This window comes from Arachis hypogaea, chromosome 3 (genome assembly GCF_003086295.3).
Source record: "Arachis hypogaea cultivar Tifrunner chromosome 3, arahy.Tifrunner.gnm2.J5K5, whole genome shotgun sequence".
NCBI classification, from domain to species: Eukaryota; Viridiplantae; Streptophyta; class Magnoliopsida; order Fabales; family Fabaceae; genus Arachis; species Arachis hypogaea.
In genome coordinates, this window is record NC_092038.1 from 126918650 (window position 1) to 126931567 (window position 12918).

The 12918-nt window shown below is 31.8% G+C and overlaps 2 protein-coding genes across 14 annotated transcripts; one reads left to right on the forward strand and one right to left on the reverse strand.

Moving 5' to 3' along the window:
• Positions 1-58: 58 nt before the first annotated feature.
• Positions 59-2425, forward strand: LOC112782048 (uncharacterized). The gene is made up of 4 exons (XM_025824568.1): positions 59-1068; positions 1153-1464; positions 1552-1657; positions 1757-2425. The coding sequence occupies exons 1-4, from the start codon at positions 59-61 to the stop codon at positions 2423-2425; spliced, it is 2097 nt and encodes a 698-aa protein (XP_025680353.1).
• A 4419-nt stretch (positions 2426-6844) lies between these two features.
• Positions 6845-12751, reverse strand: LOC112791399 (uncharacterized). Of its 13 annotated transcripts, XM_072233487.1 has the most exons (8): positions 11895-12750; positions 11052-11122; positions 10509-10775; positions 10343-10403; positions 8610-8917; positions 8374-8432; positions 7490-7735; positions 6845-7219 (listed from the first exon to the last, which is right to left on the reverse strand). In XM_072233487.1, exons 1-2 carry the CDS (start codon positions 12691-12693, stop codon positions 11070-11072), a joined length of 852 nt encoding a protein of 283 aa, XP_072089588.1. In that variant the 5' UTR covers positions 12694-12750; the 3' UTR covers positions 6845-7219; positions 7490-7735; positions 8374-8432; positions 8610-8917; positions 10343-10403; positions 10509-10775; positions 11052-11069. The 13 variants fall into 13 exon arrangements, with proteins under 13 accessions (XP_072089588.1, XP_072089580.1, XP_072089582.1 ...); XM_072233479.1 differs by lacking the exon at positions 11052-11122 and having other exon boundaries at positions 10343-10365; positions 10719-10775; positions 11895-12751; XM_072233481.1 differs by lacking the exon at positions 11052-11122 and having other exon boundaries at positions 10343-10420; positions 10719-10775; positions 11895-12751.
• Between the last annotated feature and the right edge of the window lie 167 nt (positions 12752-12918).

Genomic DNA, 12918 nt, shown 5'->3' on the forward strand with positions numbered 1-12918 from the left:
TGGCATTGAAACATATGATGCCAAAGAGGGAAACACTTTCAAGATGTGTGCGGCACTAATGTGGACTATCAGCGACTTTCCAGGATTGGGAAACCTATCCGGCTGGAATACGCACAGTGGGTTAGCCTGTCCTACGTGTAACTTAGATGCTAAGCCACATCGGCTGAAAGACAGTCAAAAATGGTGTTTCATGGGCCATCGACGCTTTTTAAACCAGGGACACAAATACAGACTAGACCGGAATAGATTTGATGGGCAGGTCGAAGGTAGAGACCCGCCAAAGAAGTTATCCGGAACAGATGTATTGAGGCAGCAGTCTAATGTGCACGTTTCATTTGGGAAGAGTTCAAGTGTGACATCTAAAAAAAGACGCAATGGCCAGGATGCGGATGAAGATGATTCACATTGGAAGAAAAAGAGTGTTTTCTTTGACCTCCCGTACTGGGAGGATCAGATGTTGCGTCATAACCTCGATGTGATGCATATAGAGAAAAACGTGTGTGACAATGTGGTATTCACTATCTTAAACGATAGCAGCAAATCAAAGGACAATCTAAAAGCTCGCAGAGATTTACAATGCATGGGTATAAGGCCTGAATTATGGCTGGGGGAAGGTGGTAAATATCCTTCTGCAATATTTGCGATGTCAAATTCACAGAGGGATGTTTTCTTGAAGACTTTGCAGAATGTGATATTTTCAGATGGTTACTCTAGCAACGTTGCTCGTTGTGTTGATTTGCGACAGCGCAAGTTATTTGGGTTGAAAAGTCATGACTGTCATATTCTGATGGAACAATTACTCCCAATTTTGGTGAAGTTTTCACTTCCAAGTTCGGTGTCCAATGTGATTGCAAATTTGTCGTCATTTTTCCGAGAACTTTGTGGGAAAGCCATAAACCCTATGCAGCTTGCTGAGCTTCAGAATCATATTGTGCAAACCTTGTGTCAGATGGAAATGATTTTTCCTCCATCCTTCTTCACCGTCATGGTTCACCTCACCGTGCATCTCGTTGATGAGGTTACTCTTGGTGGACCCGTACATTATAGGTGGATGTATCCAATAGAAAGGTTAGCTTACTGATAAACCCCTTTAGTACATTCAAATCAATTAATTGTGTATATACTAAGTATTTTATTGTATTTATATAAAAGGTATTTAGGACGTCTGAAGCAATATGTTCGTAATAGAGCACAACCGGAAGGCTCAATTGCAGAAGGCTATTTATCTGAGGAAATCCTGACTTTCTGTTCTAGGTATTTGGATAATATTAAGACTAGAATTAACCGACCAGGGCGAGTTGACGATGAGCCTGTTGACGTTCCTCACAATTCAGAGGAGAGTATCTTCCCAGCTATTGGCAAGGCATTAGGGGCAGTTTCGCATTTCGAACTCACTCCAATGGAAAAACATCAAGCTCATCAGCATGTGCTAGTCAACTGCGATGCCGTTGTTCCGTTCCTTGAGTAAGTATACGCATGTATTTCTAAAACACCAACGTAACTTTTTTACCCTAGTTTCTAGTTGGACTAATTTTCTTCTCTACAATAAAGTACATTTAGGGAAAAGACAAAGCGAAGCATGCATCATCAGACAAGGTCCCCAGCTAAGATTGATAGTGTCGTCCATGCAGAATTTCCTCGGTGGTTCAATGCTCAGGTTGACAGAATACTAACCTGACCAATGTTTTTTTAGCCTGGAATTAGTACATTTTTAAAACCGACTTTAATATAAAGCGTGAATATTATGTGGTTCCAGGTTCTTCTGGAAAGTACTATTCAATCGAAAGAGCTGAAGTTGCTTGCGTGCGGTCCCATGACTCAGGCCAGACGTTTTGGGGCATATAATGTTAACGGGTACAAGTTTCGAACTGTCACAAAGGAAAACGGGATAAAAACACAAAATAGTAGAGTATATGTATCATCTAATATGAGAAGTTATGCAAGCATGCGTGATAATAGAGTGGCTGTTGGTGGTGTTCCGTATTACGGAAAAATTATAGACATAATTGAGTTGAATTACAGTTGTTCCTTCACAGTGGTATTGTTCAAATGTGTTTGGGCTGATACCACTACCAGTAGAGGCATCAAACAAGACTATTTGGGGCTTACCAGCGTTAATTTCTCTCATCCAATACACACTGGTAATCGTGAAGAAGATGAACCGTACATATTGGCATCAGAAGCTCAGCTTGTATACTATGTGGATGATGAAGTAGCTAAAGAATGGAGTGTTGTGGTTCATGAGAAACCAAGGGATTTGTATGACATGGGAGAAGAGAATGAAGAAGCTGAAGTTGGTTTTTCTCCGCAACCAGGGTTGAACATGTCAGCGGAAGGTGACATTGGAGATTTACTGTTGACAAGGGAGGAGGATATAGAAGACCTCATAGAAAATGTCTCAGAGAATTTCGATGATGTCGCATAATGCTTTGTATGAAGCATTTTAATGTGTTTTAAAAATGATCTTTTTGTCATTAACTAAGTTAAATAAACTCAGCGTTGTATGTTATTTTCTTTGGTTACTTTACACTTGTGTAGTTTTTTTTTCAGTTAAATAGTTATGTTATTGTGAATCCTCATGAGTAAAAGCCGAATTTTTGGTTCTTTCATCGATTTTAGTATGGAAATGTTAGTATATGTTAAATCTTTATTCCTTCTACAGTTGTTATTAGGGTTGCATTTTTTATAATCTTGCTATGTATTACATAATATAATTTCACTAGTGTTACGTTTTGAAAACAATAGTGAACATAACATGACGGTGGAACAGGATCGATAAAAAATGAGGACTTGTTGTCATCCTCTGCAAGCACAACAATTGCTACAGAGCTTATGTTTAAGAAAATTGCACAAACTACTAACAAGGGTGATGGTAATTGTCGAAAATTTGCGTTTAATAATAAAATTGTCTTAGCATCTTGTAGTTTGGTTTTTTTTCTAAGTCAGTATTTAATAACTCCAGAGTTCTCAATTCCTTCTATGTATACTCATTCTGTTATGTGCATGTTGATATTTTCAGTCGTACCTGAATATTCCGGAGAAATAGTTCCTGACAGTCTAGACGGAGAAGAGTCTGATTCAGAAGACATTTTAGATGATGTATCCTCTGTAGCAGTTGATAGATCCATGCAGTTTGATCTGAATAAGGTTCTGGATGAAGAGGATGAAACTTTAGAAGACCAACAAGATAAACAAGATGATATACATGTTAAGAAAAGGTGCTTTGATCTGAATAAGATGCCATGGTATGGAGATGAAATATCAGATCCTCTGAAACGTGAAGCCCATAGATTCATAACAGAGTTTTTTTCGCCAGGTCAATATGATGTTGGAGAGAAATTTTGATCTTTTATTATAATAGTTATGCTGATTTCCTTAGTTTAACGATTTGGGTCACAGTTGTACATGTTTATTCTTGGTTTAGGTTTAGTAAGGCATAACTTCAAAGAGGAGTAACTTTGATGTATGCTCTCTAGAACTTTATTTTAACTTCATAAATATCAGAGTTTTCCTTTATTTTCTACTTTTACATCCATGATTGAATGCAATTTTTAAATGCCAATAACGTATTCAAGAAAATCTTAGTGGTAAATTTGTTCACATGAGTTAACATATAAAGGTTACAAGTAACTTGTGAATTTTTTATCGTAAACCGAATGTAGAAAAAGTGTTACGAGTTTAAGTAAGAATGATTTAATCATATGTAGCTTCAAAAAGTAGTTTTCATTTAACTATATTATACCCAGATGGTTATTTCTAAAGAGAACGATGCAATATGTGGTAACACGCATTTTGCGGCGGTTTAAAAGTAACCGTCGCAAAATGCCTAACAAGAAGTCACCGGCGGATATATCGCGGCGGTTTTCGAAAAGAAGCCACGAAATACAAACCTGACCGGCAATATAGCGGCGGTTTGAAGAAAACCGCCGCGAAATGTTAACCTTACAGCAATATAGCGGCGGTTTTGCTAAAATCGCCGCTAAATGTCGTCCTGATTGCAGTCCCACCTTTAACCGCCGCTATATGTGCCGCAATTTGTCTTTTCGCGGCACATTTACAAAACCGCTGTAAAATAACCATCGCTATCTTAAAGATTTGTTGTAGTGATTTTTATTTAAAGTGTAGTTAAATAAATAAGTTACACTTTAAACAAAGCATATTTTAAAAATATATTTTTATCATTTTTATTTGAGTAGTTACTTATATATAAACTATATATATTTTGAAACCGAAGAAAATAATAAAGAAAAAAGTCACACTATATTCGCTAGTACTTTTAGCCAATAATATAATATTTTTAATTTAATAATTTAATATCATATTTTTAATGAATATTTTTAAATATTATTTATTAATCACTCATGTAAAAACAATAAACTCTATTGATGATATATAATATTAGGGTTCAAAAAAATGATAAAGAGGATTTTGTGCTGAAGACATATGGTACGGTAGTTCTACCTGTGATTAATATGCGGGTCCTGTAGTGGAAGAAGATAGTAAGATGACATGTACAATTGCAATTTGCAAGGAAAGCTACTAGAACTAAAACATGTGCCCAGTTCCGCAGATTGACGAGTGTTTCTCATGCAATTTAATTTGTGGAATGAGGGGGTCCTATGAAGATATCGATATGGTCGCAATCTCCTCTATTCTTTTATTTCCATCTCTTATCCTTCCAAATGTTTCACCTTGAACCTTGAAATATAAAATAAGATGAGAATATTAATCCTTCACCATACAGTCACTCGTGCGGTTACTAGTTTAGGGTTTATCCGTTAATCTTGTCTTTTCTTTTCGTTTGTTATGGGTTGACATGAATCAATATAGTCGTTGCCACGTATGCAGTAGATAAAGCTACAAGCATGTTTCCTCTACGGACTAATTGTTATAAGGAGCGCCCTTTTTTTAATGATGCCTATGGCCGCGGTTACCATGCCTAAGTTACTTTAAACTTTAAAGACAATTTTCTTCCTTTTATCACCTATATGGACTACTACTTTAAGAAATTATTAATAATAATTCACTAACTGAATTTTAATAATACACAATTTTTACTGTTTAATTCAGTTTTTTTTATACTCAAAAAGATTATGCTAACATTTTACTCTAAGTCATAACATGTTTTTCTGTTCAACAAGGCCTCCTCCTCCCTCTCTTTCTCTTTCTCTCTTTTTTTCGTAGTTCTTCTTGTGTGCACATTTTTTTATATATCTTTTTTATTCTCTTTTTATTTGATTTATTATTTTTTTATATGTTTTATAAAATCACTTATCACATAAACTTTTATATGTAGTATATAAATTTTAATACATAACACAAAAATTTTTAAAATATCATATGTAAAAAATATTTGACACTCAATTAATAAAATACACAAAATATAAATATATTTTAATACACAATACAAAATTTGGTGTACAACATAAAAATTTTATTGTATTACACATAAATTTTTTTAAAAATTATATATCTAAAACATTGAATTACTAAACCAACAAAATATATTTTGTATATAAAATTTTCTGTGGTATGTAAAAATTCTGTGCTAGATACAAATTTTTGTATTCTTCAACAAAAAATTTTATGCTGAAAAAGCGTAGAGAAAGAGAAAAAAAAAATAGCGGCACACCCATTTTTTTACAAAAATTATACCAACTTAATTAAACTTAATTAAAAAACGCTTATAAGTATAACATCATCATATCCGTTACGATTTGAGATATAAAATTTTAGCTATTTTCGTAGATATAATAGACAATGACATCATAGAATTGGTCTCTTTTTTTTATTTTAATTTTGGAAACACATGTTTTATGAATTTAAATAGAGAGTTAATTTTTTAAAATTTATTTTTTATTCTAAATTTCAAAACATAAATTTTACATTCTAAATTTTAAATTTTAAATTTAAAAAAAAATAAAATTAAAAAAATAATCTTACAATATAAAATAATTAATATTACTTAATAAAATTAAATTTTAATACTTTTTTATTTTTTAATTAAAGATAAAAAAACTTAAATCTATAACTTCTTAAATGAATATAAAAAAATTATGTCATTTGAACTATAATTGATTGGTTTAATACTTATTCATTCATCCTGTATAACGAAGGTAACTTTCATAGAATAAAATAAAATAAAGATTAAAAGTTTTATCAACCGCCATTATTGTATATTGTTCCCAACCACTTTCACTACCAGAAAAGTGATGATTAGCCACGGAAAAAACCGTGGCTAAAATCAAGAAAATCCGTGGCGATTAAGCGTTAACAACGAATATATTTCCGTGGCTAACAAGGGCGACGCCTTTTCAGTTAGCCACGGTTTTCAGCCGGTTAGCTACGGTTTTATGACCCGTGGAGACATCTACATAGCCACAGTTTTTATGTTATTGGCCACACTCTAAACCGTGGCTAAATGACAACAGTGTAACCAATGAGTACAGTTTTGTCACAATTTTTCCGTGGCTAATATTGACAGGCTGGGCTTTTTTTGCCACATTTTTTCTGTGGCTAAACATTGCTGGGTTATTTAGCCACGGTTTTTTCTATGGCAAAAAAAAACCATGCACAAAATAATATTTGATAGGCTGGATTTTTTTTCCACGCTTTTTTCCGTGGCCAATATTATGGGCCATTTACCAACACATAAATCCGTAGCTAATTTTTTCTTTCAATTTAAAAAAAAAAAACTCTCAATTATAATTACCAACTGAATATTTTTTTTAAATTAATATTGCATATATTTATTCATTTCTATATATACACTAACATATTAAAATAATTTTATAACAATATAAACAATCAAAGCAATGATAAATTAAATTATAAAGCATATGCATAAAATAACAAAAAACAAGTTTTATAATTCTGTACGACAAAAATAAAAATATCTCTAATAACAATATAAACTACACATAAATTAAAATTAAAATAAACATGATATGAGGTGCATCATTCCGACTCATTGTGTGGCACAGAATTAGAGAAGGTAGGTACTTTATCACCGTATTTCTGTTGAAGAAATCTGTGGAGAGTCGCCACTTGATCTTTAGCTTCTTGAAATTGCCTTTCTAATTCTGCAACATGCTGTTGCGATGCACTGCTAGAACCTCCGCATATTGCCCCTCCAAAGATACGCTTTCACTTGCCAAAACCACTGGGAAGGACAGCATTACTAAAGCCACGTAATGAGCCATGACCTTTGAATGAATACCTTCAATGGCAGCACGCTCTTGGTCTTAATATAAACAAACAAATTACTGCAAACTATTCTATTATTTAGCCAATAGACTACAATACATGATTCGACATAGAGTACAATACAGAAGGTGTCCATTTTTAACAGCTTCCACATAGAAGGAACCAAAACTAAAAGGAACAAAAACTGAGTTATGTAAATTAAAAAACAAAATGAGAAAAAAAATAACCAGCACAAAGTCAATAGATTGGACTCAAAGAGTAGTTAGAGTTTGAATAAACCTACTTTTAACCTTCACAAGCAGTGGCTCATTTTCATCTTTTTTATTCTTAGGTGCAGCAGGTTCTGGTAGATCAACACCACTTTGGTTTAACATCTCTGTCTCTGAAATTTCATCCCCATCATCATTGAGATTTATTTGTTCCAACCCATCTTCTGAACTCAAGTTTATGTCTTCACTTTGTTTTCGTAACTCTTCAAGGATTGATTGTCCGCAAGTATTACGTTTATGCTTCATAATATTCTAAATGCCTGTGACAAAAAATCATAGACAGCATAAAAAAAATTTAGAAAAAATAAAAATAAAATAAAATAGTGACATAAAATAGCTCATATAATTGAAACACAAGAAGTCAAATAACATACAAAAAGTTTCATATATCTCTCTACATTTAACTAAATTAAACATTACTAAGCATAATCCTTTACAGCATATTGCATATTTATCAAATCAAACTTAAATTCCGATTCATAATATTTCCAAGGTTTCATCATTAATAATCGAAAGAAATCACTGTCCAACCATACTAAATCAATGATTTCCTGAATAGAAACTAGGAAATATATTCTATATTCTCTTAAGTATTAAGCCAAAACATAAACATCAAGAGTACTGACTCATTTAACTAGATTCAAGAATACATGATTCATGAGGAATGAAAGGAAATTTTCGCAGTAAATATAAAATTTCGAAAATATGAACAACTATATCCACTTTCATAATAACTAGTTTAATAGCAGTAAATTTTATATTACTAAATGGGATTAGCATTCATTTTATTACATAAGTAAATTGAGAAGCCCAAAATAGAAAAAATTCCATTTTGTGTTAGTCATATCAAACTATTTGCTTAAAACGATAATATGCAACATGTTAGAGAGAAAATTACAGATTCAAGTACTAGGTTGCTGCTGGTTCTATACTGATCTTGGATTTGCAATTGATGCTCTATACGAAGCAAACAACAAAAGGATAAATCATTACAACATCAAGCCAAATAATACAGACATATGCTCATTTCTAAACTATCATCTAATCCCTCCTTTTTTTCCGAAATACATAAATACGTTGAAATAAAATAAAAATAAATAAAAATTTACACAGGATCAATTTGAAAAAAAAAACCTGGAGAAGTTCTTGTTGTTGATGCCAAGACGTTGAACAGTGTGACCGAGTAAGAGCTGCCACTTGAACGCAAAGCATGACTGTGAATGTCACCTGAAGTGCCGGAGGTGCGAGGTCTGAGATCGGATGGGCAACCACAGGCAAGAGGTACAGCAGCGTCAGCGAGTGACCTGTGCGTGTGTATCACGAGCGTTGATGTTGCCAGCAGCGCGAGATAGGAGGCTGGCGGAGTTGTGAGATCTGAGCCCGAAGAGAATGATACATGCAGAAGCGGATTAAGGTCTGCGACTCAAAGTTTGAATGAGCTCCTGAAAGATGAAAGATAAAAGTGGGGCGGTTTTGATTAAAGCCTGGGGTTTTTGGTGCAGATTAAAGCTTGATTTGAATTAACCTCGGTCTTTTGGCGCAAATTCTCAAATTGAAATAAGATGTTGAGTTTAGATTTTATGTGTATTTATAAAAAATTATCATTTATGTCAATATATTATGATTTATTTTGCATATAAAATTATTTATTTATCTAAGTTTATAGAGTCTAAAAAAATTATATTTAAGTAATTGGTTTATCTTTTAACTATTTTATATTTTAAAATTTAAAATTTATGATTTTTATCTTTATTCAAAGTTTATTTTTATATTTTATTCTTAGTCTGTTAGTCAAAAGTATGAATACTAATTTTCATTTTTAATTTTTAGGATAAACAAAAAGACGAATTTTTTTTAAATTAAACGATTAAAAAACTTACTTATTATAGAATAAGTTAAATCTATTTCTTAATTATAGGAGTACATATAATTCATTCTTAAATGTAATTAAAATACATATAATTTTTTTATCTTTTTTTTAAATTTTTATTAATTATTAAAATTATGATACGGTAGATGTACTCCTATGAAAAAAATGAAAATGACTTCATAAGTACCTTTTTTTTGTTGGGAATAAACGTAACTCAATAAGTAAGAAGTCTAACTTAAACAACTATAAAAAAGTAAAATAAATAATAAAAAAGAAATATAAAATTTAATTTTTTTTGCAGATATTTAGTATAAAAATAAATATAATCAAAATAAAAATTAATAATTTTAAAATAATAATAAAATTAAAAATAATTAAAGATGTTTAATATAAGATTAAAGAAATATTTCTTCATCTTTTCAAATTTTACATAAAGATTAAAAGTGTTTTAAATATAAATTTTTAAATTTGTTTCAAATTAAATAAAATTAAAAAAATAAATAGATTTAATATCTAAATAACTAACTTATAAATCATGTCCCTGAATCTCTATGTTAATTTTATTATATATAATAATAATGTAACTTTTTATCTTTTACAATTTTAATTTAATTATTTTTTATTTTTTACATATCTTAAATAATTTAAAATATTTTATTTTTTTATAATTAATTTTTATTCATTCATATTAAATTTATGATTTTAAAAATAAAAATATAAAAATATTTTTTATGAGCTGCTAGTATAAGATAATTACATAATTTACATTAACTTTTCTCTAATTTTTACTAACAAATAAAAAAAATAAAATTACAGCATTACTACCTAAAAGATAAATTTTAGAGCATTAGTACTTAAAAGATAAATATTAAGAAAATCACATCTAAATTTATTTTGCAATTATTTGAATTAAGTTGTACTTTTAAATCTTCATTTTACATTTTAATCGATAGATTTTGAAATTAAATCCTAGCCAACAAATAAGATTTTAACATACCTTAGTAATTCTCAGTGACAGTTCTGGGAAGGAGGGAGAAAAAAAGTAACTATCTGGATTCCTGAAAAAAACTGCACCCTAATGTTTATCTGAAGTTAATTACGGTTTAAATTTAAGAAAAAGATAAACTGCATAAAAAAAATTAGAGAGGGTTGGAGGGAATGACCAAATTAAGCGCGAAATTGAAAGTGGATATCGTTTCATTTTTGTCACGGTAATTATTTGGTATGTGACAAATGAAAAAATTCATCTCAAATTGGTCACGGACAAACGACAACGTCGAAAAATTCCTTAAAATTTGGCCACAGAGATATAATACGTTGCCATTGGATATCACGGTCATTAAATTTTGCCACTGTTTATCGTTCGTGAGTACCTTCCCGTTGGTAATCACCGCTTTTCTGGTAGTGTTTGTTGAGTATGTAGACGTTGACTGTTGAATTATTAGAACAAACAAATCTGTTTAGTCTAATGAAGATCATGATATATACCCGAAAAATAACAACACTCGAATTTTATTCGAACATTTATATATTTTAGTGAAATAATAAAGGAGAGAGAAAAGAAAAAATAAAAGTAAAATAAAGGAATGCTTGAATATGATGATTAGTAACGTGTGAAATAGTACTGCGAATACTGTATATTTGTTAGTCAATACAGTAAATTGTTGTTTATTAGGATAACCATATAAATTAAATTATCTCATTACCTTTATATGAGGAACAAATCAATCAAGGTTACTTCTGACCTCTATATATATTATGGTTGAAGCGCGGACCACTACTGGACAGCAAATTAAATAACAGTGTAATTAGGTATGTTTAAAAAAAAATTAGAAAAATAAATAATTTTTTATAAAAAAACAAATAATTTTTTATAAAAATAAATATTTAAATAATATTATTTAAATTAAAAAACTGACTACAAACTAAAAATGTAAAGAATATGTAGCATTTTTTCATTAAATAATCGTTACTTAATAAGAATGTTTATTTCAGTTAAGACACGCTAGGCACGCATAGTAGAAAATATCATGCATGACTACTGCTAACAAATAATTAATAACCTCAAGTCCTCAACAATAATTAATAATTTTATTGGGTGTAAATATTAATTTTTTTAATAAATAATTTTTATCAATTTATATATATAAAATTTATTAGATATAAATATAAATTATATTAATTTATATGTATAAATTTTTATAAGTATACGTATAAATGATATCATTTTTATAATTTTATGTATAAATATAAATTATTATTGAAAAAATATTAGTTCAAAATGATAACATTTATTTATTATGGATCATTGAGGAGAAATTATATATACACGTTAATCGATTCTTAAATTTTGTACTAAGAATATTGATTTAATTTGTAATATTATCCGAAACCTTTAATCCAAATCCAAGCCCCTTTTACGGCATAAGAAAGAAGCACTAAAATTGAAAAAGGAATTTTAATTAGTTGATTTTGGAAGATATTTTTAAATTCTAATTACTCACAAAATAGTATACAGTTCCATACATATGATCACTGGCAGGGTTTACCAGTGTTTCCAATTTCACGTAGCGAACGATTCAGTGATTGTTTCTTCTGCCGCCTCATATTTTCGTTGAACTTCCTTATGAACGCTTCAACTCGCCGATTCAACTCATCATCACTCACCTCCTCCGCCTCTCTCCTCTTGTCATTATCGTCGCTGCCACATACCATCGGAATCTTCTTCCGCTCCTTCATCGTTTTCGATCTCTTCCTCATCGCACTCGATTGTTCCTCCGTTATCGCCTTCCACACCTCATCCATCGTCGGCGCCATCGACGGAGCCGTCTTCGGTGTCGATGTCCACGTCAACTCCGCTGTCTCTGTCTCCGGCGTCGGTGTCCACGTCAACTCCGCCGTCTCTGTCTCCGGCGTCGGTGTCCACGTCAACTCCGCCGTGGCCGTTTTGTATTGTTCCTCTTCTTCGGGCGCGGCTGTGATGCCGTTAACGACGACAGGCTTGACGTCGACGAGAGCAGGAAGATAATCGTGGTGTATGGATAAGGGCGGATGTAGTGGTGGGGATGGTTTGGTGACGTAAGCAAAATGAAGCGGTTGGTGAGTAGGAGACGGAGGAGGAATAGGGTGGTGGAAGATGGAGGAGGCGGCGATAGAGAGGATGATGGCGTTGAGGAGGAGGAAGAGATAGGGTGGCTTGAGGTACGTGAGGCAGAGATTCCACGTGAGAGGCACGTGGGTGGAGAAGAAGTAAGTAATGGTTGGAAGTGAGAGGTTGAGTCCCAAAGCGGTGAAGATGAGCCACGTGGAGAACAAGAAGAGCTTCAGGGAACTAATTAGGAACGCCATGTTGAACTAATAACTAAAATTTATGAAGTGTGTGTGAGATACTGAAAACTGGAATGAACGATGACCTATTTATAAAGCAGAAAAGGGAGCTATATCGTGCAGCGGGTGATGGTGAAATCTGAAGCGTTGGATTTTATATGGTGACTATTTCTCAAGGGTACTGGGTACATCATATGGAGAAAGACACGTATATTATTATTATATTATTTTTTGAAAAAGAATAGA